Source organism: Haemorhous mexicanus, chromosome 30 (assembly GCF_027477595.1).
Source record: "Haemorhous mexicanus isolate bHaeMex1 chromosome 30, bHaeMex1.pri, whole genome shotgun sequence".
Lineage (NCBI taxonomy): Eukaryota > Metazoa > Chordata > Aves > Passeriformes > Fringillidae > Haemorhous > Haemorhous mexicanus.
The window spans coordinates 3,079,780-3,103,171 of NC_082370.1; the positions used below are offsets into that span (position 1 = coordinate 3,079,780).

The 23,392-nt window shown below is 48.9% G+C and overlaps 1 protein-coding gene across 2 annotated transcripts in view; it reads right to left on the reverse strand.

The window, feature by feature from the left end:
- ZMAT4 (zinc finger matrin-type 4) overlaps positions 1-23,392 on the reverse strand; it is a 50,659-nt gene that overhangs the window by 24,912 nt on the left and 2,355 nt on the right. For both annotated transcript variants that reach the window (XM_059870412.1, XM_059870409.1), the window contains exon 2: positions 9,875-9,976. In XM_059870412.1, the coding sequence (XP_059726395.1) occupies positions 9,875-9,976 (102 nt within the window). The remainder of the gene's footprint in view (positions 1-9,874; positions 9,977-23,392) is intronic.

Below are 23,392 nucleotides of genomic sequence, written 5' to 3' on the forward strand. Positions count from 1 at the left end.
GCTGCAAAGATGCCAAGAGGAATCATTCTTATGGTTCTGCTCCGTGGCACTCAGCTGGACCATAAATGGTGCCCAGATGTCAGAGTTAAAAGACAGCAAAGCTTCAGCCTTCTGTAAAACACCTCTCAGCTTTCTTGGGGCAGTTGTTTGGATTTGTGAAAGCCCAACAGGCTTTCCAGAGGTAAAGGAATGACTTATGTTTGGCATAATTTAAAACTACACAGCTCCTTATGCAACCTTATTATCTTATGATCATAAAAGTGGAGCTTAAAATCATCCCTGGCCTCCGCGTGTATGTGGTGAGCATCTCCTTCCCTCTGCAGAGCAGAGGAAGCACAGCCCATTTGTCATCCACTTTATCTCTGGCATTTTCTACATTTACATGTGTATTTATCATCCCAACACCCCAGCAGGAGCACGGCAGGAGCACAGTGATTATTCTTAGCCTGCTGCTCGCAAACAGCGCTGCGGGTTATCCTCTCCCTGCTGAAAACCTGCAGCTCCAAGGCACAAGGAGAGCAAGTGCCAGACACATGGGGGGGCCAGAGGAAGAACCACAAACAGGAAACGGGGATGAACTGGGATTAGGGCACCTCCAGCTCCCATTCTGACCCATCTCACTGCATGCACAAGGTTCAGGAAACACAAAACCTTGCCACATCTGTAAATCCACAGGATTTACATGGAATGAGCACTCATGGAATGAGCACGCTGCCTCGTGCTCCAGCAGCCACCACAACCTCATTTTGGGTGCAGTAAGGGGGTTTCTGTGCCCCTGAATATTTCTTTTGTAGCTGTTATGCCAAAAGCATTCTCACTTTCCTGTCTCTAGTGGGAATAGCCCCTTTTAAAGGCCCTAAGTCTGGTTTAATACTGCAGGCTTGAAAACCAGCCCTGGCTATGCAGGGAGCTCAGTCTGTTTTCACACAGCTGCTGCAGAGTTCTGCATTGCAAGCTCATTTGCTACTGTAAGGCTCATCAATAAAAGTAAATAAATGGATCATTTCTGTCTCTATCAAATCTACTCCAGGACAGAAGATCGTGGCAAAGACAGCAAAGTTCTGGCAATTCAACCCTAAAACATAAAAGGCCAGAGCAGAGCTAAATTGTGCTATGAAATGCAATTTGATTTTGCATAAATTGGGTTTTGCAGCACGCTGTGCTTGGAGCAGGCAGCGAGGTCCCTGTGGGAGCAGTGGCAGCTGGCAGGACCTGGAGCTGGTCTGGGACACAGCCCCGATCCCCCTGTTTGATGGAGGGGCTTCTCATCCCTCCTCCAGCCCTGAGCAAGAACAAAACACGTTGTTAAAATTCTTTTTTGTTATTTGCATTAATGCCTTGAGGAAGCAAAGCATCCCTTCATAGAAATATGGAATTTTTGATGATGGAATGGACTCTAATGATAATCCAATTCCAGCCCCCCATGCTGGCCTTGGATGGAACCAGCTCCCTCTTGCAGGACAAGCAGGGTACATTCAGATTTTCTGGCATTTGGCTGCATGGCTGGAAAAGGACAAAAATGCTGCAATTAAAGATGGACCAGTGGCTCTGGGGAGGACTGACCCATCTCCCTTCACAGCCAGAAGCTGCAGCTGAGGCGTTACAGCCAGGCTACACAGACACTCACAGCTCTTCCCTTCTGCCTTTGCCCAGGGTCTGGGAGAGGAGCCCCCCACCAGCTGAGGAGCTCAGACCCCACCACGGCCCCAGAACTGCTCATACTTTGCACCACGATTCAAGCTGATCCAGCAGTCCAAAACACTTGGCTTGTGAGAGCCCTCTTCCTGTCTCCTGTCATTAGGCTCAAATCAACTATCTCTGCAGCTTCCCTCAGGCTGTGCTAGCACATAATCTCATTTCCCTATTCCCCATACATCCCTTCATCAATCCTTGCTCCCTCCTGTGCTGGCAGTTTTATGGTTTTGGGCAGTTTAGCTTTCCTCTCCTGCTCCTCTTCTCCAGCCAAAGGCCAGGGACCCCCACACTGAGGAGCACAAGCACCAGCAGAGACACAGGTGAGAGATGAAGGAAGGAGCTGTGGCAGCCCAAATGGCTGCAGCTTCTCTTAGTCTGTATTAAACTCTTTTTCAGAAGGCCATTGGTTGGGTTTGAATCCTTTTAGTGTACACTGTGTAGGGGTTTTTTTTTGTGTGCTGGCAGTTTCTTAATTAAATTGCCACGCAACACGCAGCCACATGATTATACTGATTTTATTCTCTGTATTGGCCCTACTTGTAATCTCATCAAAAGAGAGAAAGATATTTTGGCTGGTCCAGTTGTCCAAACCTTGTGCAGAAACCCAGCTCCATGGTCCTGCAGCCCTTTTCCTGAGCATGCTGTGCCAAGCTGGACTCCCTGCACGGGACCCCTGGCATTGCAACGCCTGGCCCTGTGCTTTCTTCCTCCTAGAAACTTCCTCCTCTTTCCCATGCCCCCAGGGTCAGCAGGGACAGTGCACAGTCACACTACAAGCACCCACTTGTGAATTATTGGACCTGCTGACCTAAACTACATCATTCTGCAATTTGTAATCGCTGCCTAACAACCTTCCAAATTTCTACTGGAATGGAACCAATCTATTTCTTCCTCTATGATATAACAACATCCTCTGCGTTTTTTAAATAGACAGGAGAAGTATTTTCAGCAAATGCCTTCCCTTTTCTGCCTCTACTACCCACACAACAAACATTGTCAAGATCCCTGTGGTTCTCTGCAGAGCTGAACTCCCCGGCTGTTATTCCAGACACTGCTGGATGCCAATGTCCTTTTTCTCCCTTTGTAATTTTTGAAAAGCCTCATTTATAATTTATGGTCATTTCTATCAACTTCCCCTTTTTCCTCCATGAGTTAATTTTTTAAGAAGTGTCTACTCATGCTTTTGCCTTCCTGGGCACACAGAGATGTGTCTGCAATTCCCGAGTGCTCAGCTGAATTTGCACCCCCATCAAATCAGCTGCTCCAAGGCAAAGACAGGCACATTACTCCTTTGGACATTGATTTGTTTACACATTAAGGCAACTACTGAGGATCTATTCAGCCAAGCAATCACCAGCTCCACTTCCTTCTATCTGCTTATTCCTTATAGCATTCCACCTGGATGGCCACGCTGACTCTTAAGTGGGGAATCCTACAGATGAATTTTCTGTCTCAGGAATCACCATTTGAGCTGTGATCTTCAGCTTTACTGCTTCCTATATTGGTTTTGACTGTAGTCAAAGTATCTCTTGTCCAACACACTGCTGGGTACCCTGTGGAGAGGAAATAACTCTCCTTAGAGGTTGCTGCCAGAGCAGCGTGGAGGGAGCAGCCAGGCTCAGCACCTGGGGCCACCACAGGCACCTGCTCCTCCCTAAACCCACTGCCAGTCCCTTCTGAGTCCCTCACAATCCTTCTGCAGGTGGATCTTACCTCTACACTAATGCAACCATGCATTTAATCCGTTGGTATTATGGGATTTTTCCAGGCAAAGTACCTCCCTGAGAAACCTGACTGAGATGAAGGTGTCCCTGCTCTTGGCAGAGGTCGGACCAGACCTTTAAAGGTCCCTTCCAACCCAACCCATTCCAGGATTCTGTACACATGCCAAGGGAGAGGGGATGCAGGGATAGAGTGAGCAGGCTGGGAACTTGGGATATTGTAAATCAAAGGCAACTCTGACAAAGGGGAGAGAGAATGATGCATCTAACTCCACGGATATCAGAAGGCTAATTAATTACTTTATTATACTATACTATATTACATTTCATCTAAACTGAATCTGCCAAGCACTCAGCTCTGCTCACACTGCACAGAATCTCGTGACTGTCCTGACAGTCCTGACACACACCAAGGAAACAAAGCACCATCACTCTGGGGAAACAATCTCCACATTGCATTCTGCTTTGGCACATCAAGTGATGAGAATTGTGGTTTCCCTTTCTCTGAGGTTTCCCTTTCTCTGAGAGAATGTGAATCTCAGAAATCCTTGGGAAGAACTGTGCCTTGCTTTTCTCTGTGAAGAGAAATGTGGCAACACTTCTGACACGTGCTCCACACAGCAAACCAAATTCTTGCTGCTCACCTGCAGCTCAAGTCCCTCATCCTGGGTCACTCTTGGGGACTGATATTCGAGGCGTGGGTGGACTTCACCACGGTACAGCCCCCATCCCAGTTCCAGCAGGCAACAGAAGAGTTAACACACACACAGTGCCTGCTGTGCACATGAGCTGCCCCCATTCCATCCCCATTTGATTTGTGTGGAACAAATCCCTGCAGCAGTGCCAGTCACTCCTGAGCACCCGAGCGCACGGGGGCGGGTCTGTCACAACACACACAGAGCTGCAGACTGCTTCCAAACACCCAGAACCCCGATCCAAACACGGCCTGGGAGCTCCAATGCTGAAGACAGGCAGGAGTGAGTACCTGGAACAAAGAGGTGCCCTCCTGTGCAGCAGGATCAGCAGGGAATGCTGCAGAAGAGCAAGAGCTGCAGGAACTCGTCTCCCAGGGATGCTGGCCAGTGCAACCTTTCTTTGCTTTCATTCCATGTAGCTGTAATGTGACATCCCTTATGCCTCCCCACTACTGCTAACCCTGGGGTCCCATTTTCCCAGTGCAGGATCAGCAGGGAATCCTGCAGAAGGGCAAGAGCTGCAGGAACTTGTCTCCCAGGGATGCTGGCCAGTGCAACCTTTCTTTGCTTTCATTCCATGTAGCTGAAATGTGACATCCCTTATGTCTCCCCACTACTGCTAACCCTGGGGTCCCATTTTCCCAGTGTGTTTTACTGCTGCTCTGAAGGACCTTTTAACTTCAGCTATTTTTAGACAGCAATAGGCCTCTCTGTGCAGAGGTACCTGGGAAGGGAGCTGTGCACAGGGCTTCATCTGCTCTGCTGTCGCTGCTGTCTAGCAATGGATTTTGACACTGGGAGTGCATTAAAAATAATGCTCAGCCATTAATGCTGACAACAGAGCAGTAACATAGAGCCTTGTAAAGTCCCATCCCATCTCCACTGGCTCCCACCGTGATGCAGCAGCTGCTGCTGCCCTGCATGCAGAGAGAAGCACCAGCCTTGTGCCCTAAAACCCTGGCACCCACAATGGGTGGCCACGTTTTCCTCAGCATACTTTAACTGGGGCTGTCACCACAACACAAACTGCCAAGGAATATTCATGGCAGGTCTGTATGTGCACACAAAAAGAACAGAGCAGCACCTTTGTCATCTCTGCAACACAAATATGCCCTCTTTAGCTTTTTCTCCTCCAGCCAAGGTTCCTCTGTCCAACACCAGCACGATCTGCAGGGTAACAGTAATGTCTGAGCAGCCACCAAAACCCGTGGTCACCACAGCAGAGCAGATTCCAGCAGTGGTGGGGAAGGACATGGCAACAACAGCTAGGGTGTCCCCTCCTCCTTCATCCTCTGAAGGATTTACATGTCACTGCCACCAAAGCAAGAAAACATGGCAGGTGAGCAGCACCATACAACAGAGACCATGGCCAGCAAATGTCACAGTCCCTTCCATGATCACTGACATCAGCAGAACCTGACACACAGCAGCCCTGTGCAGCCTTTACCTTCAGCTAAAGCACATCCTTTCCACTCCTCCACCCTGGAAATGCTTGCAGCATCTCACACAGGGAGCTGGGAGCAGAAACACAACATTCCAGCTCCTTGCTTTCCAGCACAGCATTTATTTTGTTAAATAGAGTATGCGCCCTTGCAGCACATTAATATTTCAGACACAGGATTGCCCTTCCGAGCACACACATCTTGATCCTTAAGGCACTAATGTGCCAATAGTAAACAATGTTTATTATTCCTTCAGACAAGCCATTGCTTTACACGTTTCCAGCCAAGGGCAGCCCAACTGGAGGCAGATTAACCCCAGCACCAGTCCAGCCCGTGCAGACAAGGAGCACTGATGAGGCTGTCGATACCGCTCGCCTGCTCTGCTCTGGAGACAGAGTGAGAAATTCCACAGTGCACAGCTCCAGAGAGGAGCCAAGGGCCATGCCACTTGATTTGTTCTCCCCAGTTTCTTCTGCATTTCAATTTTAATATGCTTTGCCTCTGCCCTCCCCTGCTGCTCCACCACAAGCATTCCAGCAGCATTCCTGCATCCCATGAGGTGACACTTGCACGGGCCCCTCCTGGGCTGCTCTTCCTCCAGACCTGGCATCTTCCTTCATTTTAAATGGAAAAATACTCTCTGAACACCTGAAGCAATAAAGATTATGGAGGAAATGGAGAAGAGCATTACAGCAGCTTGAGGAGCAAATGTAGTGATGAATGTGCAGCTCAGGGTGAAATCTGAGAGCAAATTTGTAGATGAGGTAATTTTCCTGCAGGATTTTCAAGGGGAAACATGAAAATAAATGGTAACATCTTCCTAATGGCTGTGAACACTTCTACATAGAGATGAGAACTCGGAGCTAACTAAGAAACCTCAGCTCTCTTTGTTTTAGCTTTTTAATTTACAGAGCAGCTCTTTCAAAGACAGAGCTGGAAGGAAGTGTTAAATTACAGGTAATCCAGAGGGAATCCAGTGCCAAAGAGGCTTCCGGCTCCAGAGGAAGGAAAGATGCAGAGATACAGAAAAGAAAAACCTCATTTCTGAGGCACAGACTTTCAATGGCATTGCAGCAAGCTCAGCACATTGTCACCCCTTGGACCACAGTGGAACACAAGGTGTGAAATACCCTCAGGTGTGAAATACCCTCCCTAAACTGTGCCTGGCCACCTCCTGCCCCACACAGCCAGCCATCACCTGCAGCACACGGATTCCTCACCAAACAGTCACCCTGCTCCCTTTTGTTCCTCCCAAGGAGGAAAGGGGAGCCAGGGTAGCTCAGGGACACTTGGCATCCAGGGATTGTCTCAGGCATCCGTACTTTGCTGCTTTATTCCAGAAGCAGAAGTGGGTAGAGAGTTTTCTGATACTTCAGAGGACAAATTAAGGCAGTAATTTGCTTGCAGAATTAAAATATGCAAATGCACACTCCTTGGGGCACCCACACCAACAGCAAGAATTGCCTCATCCCTCACTCATGGCTGCCCAGCACCAGCCCCTGGAGATGCTCAGCACTGCAGAGTGAGCTGGGCTCTTTAATTTGGGAGCCAGATCAACACCCCAAGGCTCAGCTCTGTCCTGGGGTGAACCCTCGAGAGGAGGGCAGGACCTGGCACTTCCACCAGCATGGGAAGGAGAGCCAGGGTGCATCAGACACATCAGACAAAGCCAGAAACACAGTTGCATGAAGCACATGTAATAAAGGCAGTATTTGCTGTGTGTCAAGCTGGAAGCACAAAGTGCTGCAAACACTCTGGTCCTTTTGTCATTTTTCCACTACACTTGCCCTTGGAAATAATATCACTTAATACTGCGTGACTGACATAAAATCATTTTTTATTCCTGGCAAAGCAGCACAGAAGAAAAGTTACTGGTTGGTGATTTGGAGAAGGAGATGAGACAGCGATTGGAACTGACTATTCCTGTTTGGCAAGATAAAAACGTCCCCCTTTCATAGGCTGCTTCCCTCTATTTTCTTACAGAGAAATGTCTTATTTTGCATGCACAGAGAGCCAAGATTCCAGTCCCTGGCACAAGGGCTGCAGAGCTCACTTGACTGCGCTAGCGAGGCAGTGGATCAATTCCCTTTCTCTCCAGGCTCTCTCAGGAAGGATAAGGGCACTGCTGACCAAAACAAACCCAGACAGAGCCCTAGCAGTCAGCATCCCTGGCTGCACCACCACCAAGGGTCCTCAGCACCCATGGGTACCCAGGGTGGCCACCCCAGGGCTCCTGGAAAAGGATTTGCAGAAAATTCAGTCTTCTGAAGTTGGTATTTCCCCCACGAAAATAATCAGTTTTTAACTATACAGCACTTCCTAAAAGTAAGAAGCAAAAAAAGAAAGGTGTGAAAATTGTGACCAGCTACTTTATAATTAGAAAGAAACAGTGAATTTTACACTCCTGCTATTAACTACTGGCCTGCAGCAGGATGGAGCCCCCAACTCCACCTCCCTGGAAAACCTCAGGGCAGGTTTTCAGCCTCTCAGGTGCCTGTGGGTTCTTGGCACCAGGCTGCCAGAAGGTTACCACGAGAACGAGCATCACACTTGGCAGTGGTGACCAGAACAGCCACCCCAAGGGGACACAGAGCAGCAAAGGGTGGCACAGCCACAGGGCAGAGGCACTCCCAGCCTCTGGGCCACCAGAGGGGATCCTAACTCCTCTTCACAGCTCACTCACTCCCAGCCTCTGCTCTGTGTTATGCAAGCCAGCAGCGAGGTTTGGGAATGACATTATTGTCCCCAGCGTCTGCTGGGATTTCACAGCGGATGACAAACGAGCGCAACACCTCGCACTGAAATATACAACAGAAAACCGTGTTGTTTTCCACATTTCAAAAACATCTGCTATGAATTAATGATTCAGCTCGTACCTACAGTGACAGGCGCAGAGGAGACGAGATTGGCTGAGCACCCTGAGGCTCGCCAGGCGCTGCTCCTGTTTCTGCAGCACTGCTCCTGCCTCCTGCAGGCAAAATTTGGCATCCACACTGCCCAGTATCAAGATCTGGAAGGCGTCCCTAAAACTGCAGCCTTCAACTTCACAGAGTTGCCAGGGATCTGTGCTGCACAGAGGGCAGCCAGAGGAGCAGTTACAGAAGAGCTCCTAAGAAATTCACCAAAGCAGACATGTAAAGTGCCCTACAAGCACACGTACATTCTTGTTCCCATTGTTAATTAATGCAGCACAGCATCCTCAGATCGTGTACATTAAGCTTCCTGCACATCCTCCACTGGCCACACAATTGTCTCCCTCATGTATCAACTGCAAAACACTCGAGTCAAGCCTGGGGTAACTTCATCTCCCAGGTCCCTGTGCACAGACTCTGCATCTGCTGGAACTCTGCAGACTCTGGGAGTCTCCATGTAACCAAAAACAGAAGCAAAGCAAAGCTCACCTCCCCTGAGTGCAGAAATCCCTCGTGCCCCAGCTCATCACAGAGAATCACAGAACCATTTAGGCTGGAGACCAGAACCATTTTGGTTGGACCTCCATGACCACCAAAATCAAACCAAATTATTCCATATTACCCAAATATCTGTATTATCTCTATTTTATATATTACGAATATACAGAGTTAATATAGTTTATTCTCTATATACAAACTATGTTTTAAGGTTAATGCAGACTTGCTTCACTTCTGGAGTCCTCCAGGACAGGCTGGAGCATCTCACATGCTCCCAGGGGAGGACAGTCCCTTGTGCACAGCCACCACACAGGGACCCTGCACCTCCTCTGCATTTGAACCTGAGAATCTGCTCAAAAGCCCCTCACCCCGGCAGGATCTACACCCAGGCAGGGGGTTTCCTTCCCTGAAGGATTTTACAGCTTCATATCCCTCCATAATTTCCTCCTTGTTTAATAGGAATGTATTTAAGCTTGTTTTGAAGATATGCAGTGCTGTTAATTGCTGTTCTAACATGTCTCTAATAATCCATCCTTTCTAATTATTCATTGCTCACTACCTCTTAAGTGCTTAAATACATTCACAAATTCTAATCTATTCTCTGCACAATCAGTGATTCCTACTCACCAAACCACAGTGCAGCACATTTAATACAACCTGAGCTTGTTTTGCTGCACTCTTAATTGCTCTCCTTGCTAACTGTGTTTCCTTCAGCCCTGATCAAATTGCAGGCTGACTTGGCAAAAACAGAAGGAAAAAAAGCCAGACAGGCAGCAGACACCGCTGCAGTGACATCACTGACAGAGTAAGTGTAAAAACAGTAAAAAATAAAACCAGTAAAACAGTTCTTCAAGTGCTGAGTCTTCCAAGCAGAACTGAAACAGTGGAGTGACAAACCAGGAGCATCCTACCTCGTAGTGGGCCACACGCTGGGACTCGGAGATCAGCTGGGCACTGCACACCTTGCAGTAACTTTCAGTGAACAATTCTTGGTCGATGTCAGAGGATTTCATCTGTGCACAACAGAGAAGAGACAAGGAGCAGGATCAGTCACAGAAAGCAGGCAGATGTGTCTGACATGGCTCCTATAGAGCCAAGGGCAAGGCAGCACTTGAGCCAAGCAGTTCTTGTCACCGTGAGGGAGTGAAACCAATGTTGTACAGGTGTAAATGTGACACACAGACGGTCCCCTGTCACTGTCACACTTTCTGGAAAAATCCCTTCGCCCAGGATTTTGCTCCTGGGAAGCTGAGAAGCCTCAGAGAAAAAGGAAAACAGTAATAATCTCATTTGCTTCTCCTGTGTTTTGATGCATTGGAATGTGACTGGAGATTGTTTATCCAACAGGTGATTGTTTCATTGGTTTCATGTGAATTGTTTTGACTTACTGGCCAATCAAGGTCAAGCTCTGTCAAGGCTCTGGAAAGAGTCATGAGTTTTCATCATTATCTTTTTAGCCTTCTGTCTGTACCTTTCTGTATTCTTTAGTATAGTTTGGTATAGTATTCTTTAATATAATACAATATCATAAAATAATAAATCAGCCTTCTGAGAACATGGAGTCAGATTCACTCCTCCCTGCCATGAGGGACCCCACAACTAGAACAGTCCCCCCACATCCCTAGTCCCTCCCGTGTGCAGTCCCCAGGTTTATGCACTGTGGTTTTAACCCATGTCAAGTGCTCATTCCTCACCCCAGGCAGTTCCCAGGACCAGAGCAGGGCCCCTTTGCTGCAGAGGGACACACAAGGGCCAGGTGTGCCCAAGCCCCAGCCATGCTCTGAATGCCAGACACAGCACAGCTTCCAGAGCAGGGCTGTGCTGCCCTGACATCCACTTGGGAAGGGCTGCTCTTCATCATTTTTGCTGTCCAGGAGCACCATGCACAGAACCAGCTCTGACAGAGATCCCTCATGGCTCAAAACAAGCCTGACCATTTGTTATACAACAGTAAAAGAGCTCATAAAGGCTTTTATAGAGAAGGCAAACAGCATCACAACCTGCAGGAAGGTGGTTTTAAGCTGGAAGAGCACTCTGTTGTACTTCTCCATTTAGATGTGGAAGAGAATTGTTTGGATGATTTACTGGGCTGCGCTGTTCTCCAGCAGCTGTTTAAATATTTATGTGTTGCCCAGAACTTTCTACGAGGACACCTGCACCTTTAAAACCTGCTTGCAGAGTGCTCTGGTTCACAGGAACACATCGCTCCTCTGCTCACAGCCACTGCAGGTACACAGATCTGAACTCACAGTCAAGGGCTGCATCAGGAAGGCTCAGGCTTAAAACAACCTGAACCCAAGCAGAGCCAGAAAGCAACAGAGGCAGCTCCACAGAGAGAATATTTAAAACCAGCCCCTATGCAAAGTAAGAGGGAAAAGAGAGGCTGGTGCCTTCTCATTAATGCCAAGATAAAATCTATTAAGTCACAATCATAACAAACCTGAACATAATGAAGACTGATAATACAGGTTTTACAGAGCTCATTCCACTGACTGGGAAGAAAAATACCATGGGAATGAAGAGGCAATGAGATCTCATTAGCAGACAAAGGTGCAGAAGGGCCGGGCACTGCCGGGCTGTGCAGCAGAGCTGGAGGGGCTGATGCCAAACCCCAGAGTCCTCCCACCCCACAGTTATTGGGGGCCCTGCCTATTTTATGAAAATAAGCAGCTGAGCTGATAAGAGACTGCCAGCCTGGAGAGACCAGCCAGCCCTGAGCTCCAGGAGAAGGTTTGCCCAGGTGTTCTGGCTTACCAGACAAAACCACTGATCTCAGAGCTCCTCTGCTGCTGTGCTTGCTCTTTGTTTGATTCTGTAAAGACATTTGCTTGTTTTCTCTTGCTATCTGCCTGGTTTCAATCCTCATTTCCTCTGTCCAGAGAGATGTTGCATTGAGAAACTTTCAAAGACACCAAAAGACCCTTTTAGGAATACGAGAAGTGTTGCAAAATTGCATCAAAGGCAAAACAAAGTGGGAGGAAGAAATCTCACTTAACTCCAACAGATTGACACAAAACAAACCAAAGAATCTCATTAAACCTCAATCCAGCAACCAAGCCAGAGACAGGTACCACCACCTTCATTTGCATGCAGCCTGCAATGCTAGTACAAACCCTCATTGCAAAAATCAGAGTAAATCAAAAGCTTCTCAGCATTAGTTCAGCATTCTGGGCTCTGATAACAGAGCCAAAGTCTGTTTTTCTCAAATGGAATCCTCTGTCCTCCTTTATAGCAGCAAGGGCTGAACAGGTTTATCCAGGAACTGGATCTCAGGCATTTTCTCTAAGCAGCAAGTTCTGACACAGGTGTGGGATGTGTTCCCCTCATATCACAGGCTCAGCACCAGGAGAACACGGTGGTTCTGCTGATGGTGTGACTGCTGTGCACCACAATTCACCTGTAAATATTCAAGTTACCTAATAAAAGTCTCCCTGGAATGGGAGACCCTCACAAAACACACCCAGAGCACACTTACACGTGACAGAACTCTCCTGCCCTGCTCCCAAATCCTGGTGCATCCACCAGCAGAGCCTGCCTGGCACCACTTCAGCACCTGAGTGAGGCACAGCTCCTGGCTGCCTCAGGACAGCCTGGCACTGCATGGCTTTTCCTCCCCAAGCAGCTCCTGGGATCCCAGGGCTGTCTGTAAAATGCCACACTCCCATGGAACCACCAAGGATGGGGGGACCCCTCTCTCCCAGGGGCCAGCTCTCTGTGCCTGGATGCCCAGGGGAGCAGCAGCAGCTCCTGCTCACCCAAAAGCTCCCTGTGCCCCCAGGAAGCACAGCAAGCCTGCAGGATGGCAGGGTCCCCTTGGCCAGGCACAGAAATGGAACTGGGATTCTGGCAGAGGGTTCCACTGTTGCTTTTTCATGGTGATGAAAAGGACAGCATGGCAGAGCAGAGAGGGATGGGGATTAGGAAGAACAAAAGAGCAAATGGAAGCAATACCTCCTTCATGCTTTTGCATGAATATATTAGGCTAAACTGCTACAAGGATTCAAGCATAGGTAAGCTTGGCTACTTAAAATAATTAGAAAGCTCTGTAACAATAAGTGCTCCAGACAAAATTAAATTTTAACAGAAAATAATAGATTCACCTTAGCAAGGAAGATTTCCACATAAGCAATCTACTACCAGTACCCATTTACAGAAATCACCCTTGCAAAGCTGCCACTGAAGCCAAGACAGCCCCAGAACAGGTTTAAATTCAAGCAGCAGTCATTGACTTGAGAAAATGGACAATTACCTGTCACCATCACATTTTTCTGGAAAAATCCCTTTGCCCAGGATTCTTCTCCTGAGAAGCTGAGAAGCCTCAGAGAAAAGGGAAAACAATATTCTCTGATTGCTGCTCCTGTGTTTTGCTGTGATTGGTCATTAAGTGAAAACAATTCACATGAAATCAGTGAAACAATCACCAAACACGTTCCAAAGCAGCAAAACACAGGAGAAGCAAAGCAGATAATATTGTTTTCCTTGTTCTCTGAGGCTTCTCAGCTTCCCAGGAGCAAAATCCTGGGCAAAGGGATCTTTCAGAAAATATGATGGTGACAAAGATGCAGTGAAACAAACGCCCCCCTCCACCATGCAGGTTTTAAACTGCCACTGTCCCCAGGGTGGCACAGGCTGGTCCTGCACACAGAGCCCAGGAAGGTCCAGGGCTGGCATTTCCCTGGGGATCTGCCCGGGGAAGAACAAGATGCAAGAACCCAACATCTGCTCCCTCCAAAGGGTGGAGCAGAGATGGCACAGCAAGGCTGGGTGATGGCTTCTCTCCCTGCAGAGCTCCAAGGGCTCCCCTCTGCAGCACGAGGCAGACTCCAGACAGGAAACCCTGAAAAAGAACACAGCTCTGTGCTGTGGGTGCCCAGCCTGAAACCAGCACTTCCTCCTCTCCAGAAAAGCTCCCCTTCCCATTTCTGTCTTGTCTCAGACACACTTGGCATTACCCTCCTGTGGGTTAATCCAAGCAGTGATTTATTAACTTCTTCTGCCTGCAAGTGTGATAAAGGGAGTTCATAAGCAATTAATATTTATGTATTTCTAATCACTTAATAGCACTGTGACTCTCTCCCTGCCCACACATGCCTGACTACTCCAGGACTGACCAGCCCTCAGCTGGTCTCACCTCACAGCCCATCTGTCAAAATGCAGCATGGACAGGAGGGGTTTCCCTGCCACCAGCATGTCCTCAGCTGTGAGGGACATTCAAGGGCAGCCACGGGTGCTGAGCAGGGTGGGACATGTCCCTGAACACTCTCAGAGACTTTTCTTGCTGAGAATTGAAGAACTAACACGGGGTTTGTAACACAAACTGTCATGATGAACAGAAGCACTTGGTCTGCACATGGAAGTGTAAATATCTGAAATTTCTAGTGTCCTCCTCCTCAGGTGGGCACAGGAGGGGCCTCTCCCAAATACAACAATGGCTTTGTGGGGTTTATTGTGGCCTCCTGTGCCACACTCCAGAGCCAAGTCCCCTCCCTGCTCCAGATCCATGGCCTCTGTGCACCTCAGCATCTCCAGGAGTGGCTCAGTGTGGCACAGGAGACCTGTCTGCAGCACCTTGTGCCACATGGCTGCAATTCTTCTCAGCAGTTTCAGTGACTGGAACAGCTCAATGAAAAATCAATTTCATCACACTGACGCCAGGTTTTGGCAATGTCCAGAAAGGTGCTCACTCAGCTGCACTACATTTTAGAGGATAGCAACTCACAACTGACATCAGAGACATCTGCAAAGCCAAATTCCTTCCCAAGGCAATGCTTTGCACCAGCTGAATCCCTCCAGGTGGGGTCACATGCTAAATGTGTCCCTGTCACACAGGAGAGGGGTGGAAGTGCCCTGGAATTCCTGCACACATTCATTTCTTCTATTGCCCCATGGAGGACAAGGAGTGCCATAGGAACACAGGGTTCAGCAACTTGGTTTTCTCCAGTCAAGAGGAGAGAAGAAAAATGTGGTTTCTTATCTGATTTACTCTTGAAGGCCTATAGTCACTTTTTTCCAAAATTAACAGCCTCTGAAATCTCCACACCAGAGCACAAGAGAAGCAGCAACTGAGCATGTGCACAAATGCCAAACGCAAAAAAACAAGCCAAAAATTAAATGTCCTGATTTTCATGCTATGAATTATTTGTGGCTTTTGCTGCTGCCACTCTCCCATGGATTAACATCTCATGTAACACCTCCTGTTTCTGTCTGTTGTTTAATTTGTCTTGCAATAAAAAGAAAAAAAGCCTTTACTAATAATTAATGTGCTTTGAGCAACTCTGTCACTGCACTCACATTGAGGCATCTGAAGAAATGCAAAACTGCCTTTTGAAGTGCCTGATTTCCCAGCACGACAAGACAATGGCTGAGCCTGTTCCATGAGTGCAATTCTCCTCCTGCTTTTATTGCCTTGAGACAGTCTGGGTGCTGGAGGCCACAGCAGCCAGGAAAAGGGCTGGGATGGGGCAGCCTGGGCCAATTCTGGCTCTGCCTGGCAGCCACAGACAGGACAGGACAGGAGAGCCCATCCCATGGTGATGGCAGGACTCTGCAGCCCACCCTGAGCTGGTGCAAGAGCCCAAATTCACAGCCATGGGATCTGCAGCCTCAGCCTGTTCCAGCACCTGAGTTTCCTTGCTGTCCCTCCACCATGCCAGAGAGGCAGAGCAGGGCAATACCAGAGCCCAGAAAATCCTGGGTCCCACAGGTCACAGCAGTGTGTCCCCACCCACAAAGAGCTCCCTATGAGCCACATCTCCAGAGGGTCTGTGTGCTATTTTCAGTTTTTCCCACTCTCCTGCCAAACCAAAGATGTTCCACGTCCCTCCAGCTGTGCTGAACATCTGCCGTCTCTACCGCGCTTCACCTTCCCTGCAGTTCTTGTTTGGTTTGGGGTTTATCCCAACTCCCTCCATTCCCTAAATCCTCCACAGAGTCAATTTGCTTCACTTCTGCACTGAGCCTTTGATGCATTTGGACACGCTTTATTGGAGCCCTGAAAATCAGAACAAGATTGTGTGTGGCACGAGCTGGGGAGCAGGAGAGATCCTGCACGTGGCTGCTGCATGTGTCAGCACAGAGAGGAGAGGTTGTGGAGGACAACAAGAGGGAGACACAGCCTCAGTGCAGACCAGGCTCTGCCTCAGCACCCCAAATGTGCCTCACCTCACATGATCTCCCACAGTGTTGCTCATTTGCTGGGCTTCTTGACAGAAGGGCCCAAGGGGGCCAGGCTGGATGGGCCCTGGAGAAACCTGGGCTAGTGGAAGGTGTCCCTGCCCACAGAGGGGAATTGGAACAAGGTGATTTTTAAGGTCTTTTCTAACCCAAACCATTCAGGGATTCTGTGTTTGCCAGGACAAAGAAAAGTACAGTCACACAACAACAGTGCCCTCGCAGTGGACAGAGATGGTGGTTTTGAAAAGAGCCTCTCAGCTTTCATGCCACTGCTGGGGGGAACTTGCCACGGATTTCTCACTGAATTCCCAAAACTCATGAGCTCTGGGCTAGGGGGAAAGCTGCCAGATGTGCCCATCTCCTCACCCAACCATCAAGGCCCCATTTATATAAACTGAACTGAGCAAGAAAACAGCCTGATGAACACATCAGGAGAAGGAGTGCTCTGAGCAGAGGGAGGCCAGGAGAGACAGGCAATACCCTCCAGGCAGAACAGCAGCAGGGCCACATCCCCAGGTGTGCCTCTGCAGCCCCCACCTGATGGGGGAGCAGAAGCAGGAGACCCGAGCTTATGCGTGGCACTGAAATCCAGCTGGAGACTTCTTGACCCAGTGCCTGTTTGAAGGGGAACAAAAGGCAAGCAATGGAAACTACAGAGGCAGAGAGCAAAGGGCAGATCTGGGTGTGCAGTGGAGACAAGCTCTGCATGCCCCAAATGCCTCAGGGGACAGGAGGGAAGGCCACTGCCAAGTTCAGAGGGAGCCACGCTGCAATTCTGGAAGTAGCATCATTCCCACCCTACAAATTCAAGCACATGAATTTTTCTAATTATTCACACTACATCATGTAGCAGGCTTTAATTGCAAACATGTGCTGATTTGAATAAAAATACATTTTTAAAAAAAAGAGATTGATAAATTGTGACAGTGTTAATACAGTTTGCAGGAACTCTAGGGAGAGCAATCAGATTTCATGCTGCAGGGAACCCACTGTGTCCAGCACACTTCAAGGACAGGGCTCTGTCACTCCCTCCAGCATGGCCAGGTGGCACAGCTCAGCCCTTAGCAGAGGGGACAGCCCAGAAACCTCCTGAAATAAGCATTAAAACAGACCTGTGCAGGCTTTGCAGACACTACAGTTGAGATAGAGGGGCTGCTGGAGTCAGAGGGGAGGGACTCACCTGCATTAGGATGGTGAAAACAGGGACCTTGACCCAGCTCCCACCTCCCCTTGACTGAGCCCAGGCTGCCCCAGCCTGGGGATGATGCCTGGTCCAGCACAACCTGGTCCAAAACTCTCGGGTTTCTGTGGTTGAGATGACCCCTGAGGTATGACAAAGTCTCTTTTTCCCAGCCCTGTGACTGAAGAATTTGAGATTCCTCAGCTCTGCTTTCCAAGGTTGTTTATTTTCTCTCATCCATTCCATTCTCTCTCTGCCCTGCTGAGCTCTGCCCAGCAGGTCGGGTTGGGGCACAGCCCCTGCCCTTGGGCTGCTGTTGGCTTTTTATACCAAGAACTACCTGTGCTTTATTTACAATAATTTCCCAATCCCTATCACCTGTGTTAGACAGTCTGTCTGTGCTCTAAACCAATCCAGAAGTGTCACCATCCCAGCAGAAGATGGAGGACAAGAAGGAGAAGAAGGACAGGACATGCCCAGATTCCTCCATCTTGCCTCCTGAACCCCCATTCTAAATCCCCAAAATTCTACTTTTTTCCCCAGTGACAAATTCACTGTCATTCTACTCAAACCCCTGTGGCTTGTAACTCCTCACACAGAGTTGGGAATTGTTTCCATGGACTAAAATCAAAAAGGCACAGGTGGTTTTGACTCTGTGCCAAGGTCTCTGAGCCCCTTGCCAAGGTCTCAAATCACCCAGGGCAGCCAGAGGAATGCCCTGGGTCCCAACACAAAACTCTGGTGCCTCCTCCCACATCCTGGTGCTCTCCCATCACTCTTGCTCCCATCCCAGCACCAGGGGTGGTTTTGGCAGCTCTGGGTGAGCAGGGCTGCTGCAGCCCCTGGGCTGCCCAGGGACCCTGGTGGGTGTCAGGGCACAACTGAGGCTCACACGCCACAGCCAGGGTTACCATGTGATGCTCGCCGTTGCCATGGAAACGGTGGCTTCTCACAAAAAGACACATAAATTGCCTTGGCACTGGCTGAGCGTGGGCACAGCCAGGCTGGGGCACCCTGGTAGCCAGGTCACAGGTGCCCAGCCAGCCCCAGCACACAGCCAGGGCTCCTGCACAGCCCTGCCCTGCACAGCCAGGACCACACTCTCAATTTGGGATAAGCAGGACCTGCTTTTCCAGTGGCTCCCTAATAACACACAAAATGGCAGGAAGCAAGGCAAGCCATGCTGGCAGCCCGTTGCCTCTGGTACTTTGCATAATCAGGGCTTGTCAGTCCCCATCAGCTTCAGCTCAGAAATCCAAGAGGAAAAGCCATGTAAGGTGGCAACAGACTTGGAAGAAGCCTCCAGAGAACAAATCTGTCCATCGCTGATGGGGGATTATTTTAATTCTGGATCCCTGATAAAGGCTGCATGCTTGGCTGGCTGGCTGAGCTAAAGCACCTCATCCCAAAACCACCATCAGGCTCAGCAGCACTAACCCCAGATCAGTTTACTGTCACTGCAGACAGCACTCAATGCTCCCTGCTCAGCAGACATCAGCCAAGGCAGAGGGAGCAGAGGCAGAGATGCTCCAGGTCACCCATGAGTTTTGGTGCAGCAGGTGGGCTGAGCTCCTCTCCCCTCCCCAGGATGGCTCCTCTCCCACCCTGTGCTGCCAGCCAGAGGTGACTCACCGACTGCCACCTGGTGAGGATTTACAGGAGCTCGGGGGCCACCAAGGCAGCTGAGAAACTCCAGCCAGGATCCCTCCCTGCCTGCGATGAGCGATGGACTCTGCTCCCTCCAGCCACAGCTCCCTGCTACAGCAGAGCTTCTTGTCATCAATGAAATGATTTAGAAACAAGACACCAGGAATGCAAGTGTTTCCAGAGTCTCAGTTAGCACAGAGCAGCTAAACCTCTGGCCTCATTAAACTGCACATCCAAATTCCACATCCTCTAAAGGGTATCAGCAGATTTCATTAAACTCCTTCTTATTATCATGTAATCTGTCAATTAGCTTTGTGAGCACAGCAAACAAGGAGCTTTATCTTAAATAAAACATAGAACATTTACATCCTTCCTACTGCACTTTCTTTATCTTTGCCCATCTTTGATTTAAAAAAAAAGAAAAAACAAACCCCTCCTTTTGTTTGCATTTGCTTTCTTCTAAGAAACAGAAAGATCTCCTACTCTCAGCCACACTAAACCAAAACATGCTGGAATTTGAAGTTTTAGGTCAGACCTGTCTTCCTTGGGCCTGGGAGCATCTCAGCAAGCCACTCAGATAACTCATGTTTCATCTTCTCTGGAAAAAACACCATTCTGTGCCTTACCACAGATGAGCAATGGCTCATCAATGCCCCCTGCAGTGCTCCAGCCCCACGCACCAAAGGGTCCCCAGAAATGCAAATTGTTCTATTTCTGTGAGAAATTAAACTGCCACTGCAGAAGGGCTGGAGCTGGGCACTGGCTGCTCCTTTCAGAGACCAGCTCTGACTCACAGGTTTGGAAAGGTCTCCCTTTCCCTGCATAGTCTGGGGATCCAATTCCTACAGTATTCATTAGGCACCCCCTGTGGTACTCAGAAGCAACAGAAAAGCATTCAAACAACTTAATGTGTTTCATAAACCATCATTTTTTCCAAGTGGAATTTGTAGATTATCCTGCACCCGTGGCTGTCAGCCTTACAGTCTGGCTAGGAGGAAAAAGGGCTCAAAAATGCTCCTTGTATGTTCTGCAAAGCCAAAACCAGCCCAGCTGCTAACCCACTGTCAGAGCAGAGCACTGTGAACTGGCTCCTCACATCCCTCTGCTCCCAGATGTGGGGATCTGCTGGGCTCCCCCTGTGCCTGTGTGAGCAGCCCAGCACCTCCTCAAAAGGCACAACAAGCTGAAAGTGCACTCAAGGCCTGATAATTAAACAGAGAAAATAATGGGTCCCCACACTCTGTGTGACTCCTGCCCCCGCCAGACTACCACGAACTACAGCTGCGTGCTTGGAAATTAGACAGATTAATTATTGCTACAATTAGTAGCATTGTGAATCATCTCTGGTGGCAGGAAATAATATTGTCATAAACTTGTCTAATTGCTCAGGATTTCCAAATGAGCAGTTGAATCCACAGTTATCATCTTGATGCTTTCACTAGTGACACTGTAGGGTGGGAAACACGGAATTGATTAATTAGTTTTCATTTTAAGTCAAACTAAACTCTGGCTTCAGTGCCGTCACTGAAGCCAAGACTGAAGCTCAGAGGTGGCAAGCACAGATGTGGAAGGCATCCCCAGTGCCCTGAGATCCAGGGTTACAGCTGGGAGCAGGGACTGCCAGCCTGAGCACCCTGCTCCCACAGCCAGGCCACAACAGCTTCTGCCTGTGACACAATCTGCTCACATGTGCTCACTGTATATCAGATAATAGAGGGGCTTGCACAGCATTCTGCACAGCAGCAGGGTTAACCCACTCATTTATGGTTTCAGATGCTGTGGGTGTTCAATTCCATCCCCTTCCTGGGGGTTTCTGACAAGCCTCTCTAGGTGCTGCAGATCCAGCACTCCAAGCTTTTCCCGTTTTCTCGGGGAATTTTGAAACCAGAGCATGTCTCACCTTCACAGCTCACTGCTGGGTGTCATGTCTCTGGCTGCATCCTCCAAGCTTTAAATACCAACGTCTCACTTCACCACCAGGTCCACCCACTGTTTTTAAGTGGCTGGATCAGATTTAGGAGCAGTTTTGAGATCACAGTGCAGCTCCCTGTGTCTCCTCATGGTTCCTGTCACTTTCTGAGAGCTGTGGGTGCAGCTCCACCACACCCAGCTCACGGGCAGTGGGCTCAGGTGCCCTTTGTGACACACACAAATAACATGGATGTGATCTATAAGCAAGCAGATCAAAGCAGGAGACAAGAGACACCTCTAGGGTGTCATAAACTGGAAAGGTTTATTTATACTCTCCCACCCTCAGGATTTGTTTCACCAACAAAGATGCATTGCCAAAAAGCAGGTCTAAGCTTAACCATACCTTCTACACCATTTCCCCTTAAACAAGGCCAAGCAAATACATTTCTGCTTCAGAATTAAGAGCAGCAATATCCTTCTCCCCTATTGCTTTCTAAATGAAGCTCCTGAAAACCCTTTTTGAAGCTTCCCAAATTCATTTCCAGACCTGCTCCCCGCTGTGCTCAGGAGAAATGGATTAAACAAGCCTTTTGAGGAGCAGCTGCCCGTAAGCTGCTCTGGGGACAGCTCAGCTCAGCTTTTTCCATGTCTCCTGGAAGCAGAACAGACACCAAAACTCCCAGGACCAAACCTGCATGTGTAGGCAAAGTGCTGCCATTGGGGGAGCGCTGCACCTGAGGTTTGAGTCCCAGGCAAAGTCACCCAGGCCCCTGAGAGCACAATAAAGGCCCAAAACCTGTCAAGCATTGCACAACAGGCAAGTTTTGATATTGCAAATATTCATCTCCAGTCATTTCTAGTTAATGAAACAGAGCAAACTGTCGAGGAAAATGAGAACATTACAGTAAAAACAACAACAAATTAAACTCTAATGCAATTAGAGAGTAATTAGGGATCTATCCTCTGGGAGCATTTTGGAACTCTGGGTCTTTCTCCAAATCTGATCCCTCTGCAACTTTATTCCTTTCTAGTTAATGAGGAAGAAGTGAGTGGCACGGCTCCCCCTGGCTCCCTGCAAAAAGCCATCTTCTGCTCTGCAGGAGCAGGAGGTGCTGGCAGGTAAAGCATTCACACCTCCAGGCCCAGGAAAACGCAGGTGTCAGCAGAACAGGGTGCACAGGGAGAACAGGAACCACAGCAGCCTGTGCCTGCTGCAAGGTGACCAGAAACACAAAGACCCAAAGGCTCTTGTGTACGAGCCAGGCTGAGCAGGCACAAGCCACCCTGGAAAACCCTTTGTCTTCCTGCACACAGCTCAGAAAAATATGTATTTAACACCTCTCTACTTTTTAAATGCACTCACAAAGGTACTCCTATATATACACCTTAACTAAACCTACCTTAACTATATATATATGGTGTGTATATATATATATATATACACCTTAACTAAACCTCTCAAGCTTGCTGCAGGACAGAGCAGGGCAGCCTTTGGGCATCAGTCCCTGCAGTGCCCTGGGCACCCAGAGGTGCCCCAAACCTGCACACTGCCTGGACTGCATCCCTGACACCCTGGAGGGCAGGGGATGTGGAGTGAGGCATGCAGGAAATCACAGGAGAAGGGAAATGAAGAGGCAAGGAAGCACTGTCCCATTCAGGCATTTCTCCATCCAGGCTCATCCACACGGTGCCTGAGGGTTACAGCAAAGCCTGGTGCTGTTAAATCTTCCTCTGGGGGATGCAGACACAGTGAATGCTCTCTTCAGAGGGTGAGGTGGTAAGGCATGAAGAAAAGCTCTCTCTCCATTCCCTGAGGCTGCTGCTATTGCTGGGGGCAGCCCCATCTGCATTTCTCAGCTCCAGTACTTCTCAGCAAGGGGTGTTTTTCATGCTTTGAAAGGAGTAAGTAAGCCATGTCCTGCCATGTGTCCTGCTACCTGCCCAGCAGATGTCAGGGACATAACCCCCTCTGTGTTCAGCAGAGGAAGGCATCTGTGCAAGGAAGGGAGGTGGGAACCTTGACCTTCAACTGTTTCTGTACCTAAATCTGCCCTTGGGACACCCAGAGCCCCATTCTGGCCTAGAAATTGGCCCAGTTCTGATCTCTCAAACCAGTTCTGGATCTCAAGTCACACCTCTTTCCTTGGGAGCTTAACCCAGATAAAGTGAGAACCCCAGATCTGAAAGTGCCCAGGGCAGCAGTGCAAGGACCAGCCTGGAGCAGCCCCAGGACCCCAGAGCCATTTCCAAGATGGTTTGAAGAACCTGCCTAAATGTGAAAGAACACCTTGCAATGGAAAAGGGCATGATTAGAGACTCACAGGTCTCAAAAACATGCCAGCTTTTGGTCAAAAGTTGCTTCTTGCAAAGGAATAATTCTCAGCAAACCCCCACTGTTGTTGTCTGCCCTTAACCACTGACATGAGGGATGTCTGCTGGGGGAGCTTGGGGATCTTCCCTCCCTCCCTGCAGGGAGGAATTACAAATCCACCACCAGACATCAGCATTCCCAGGAAAA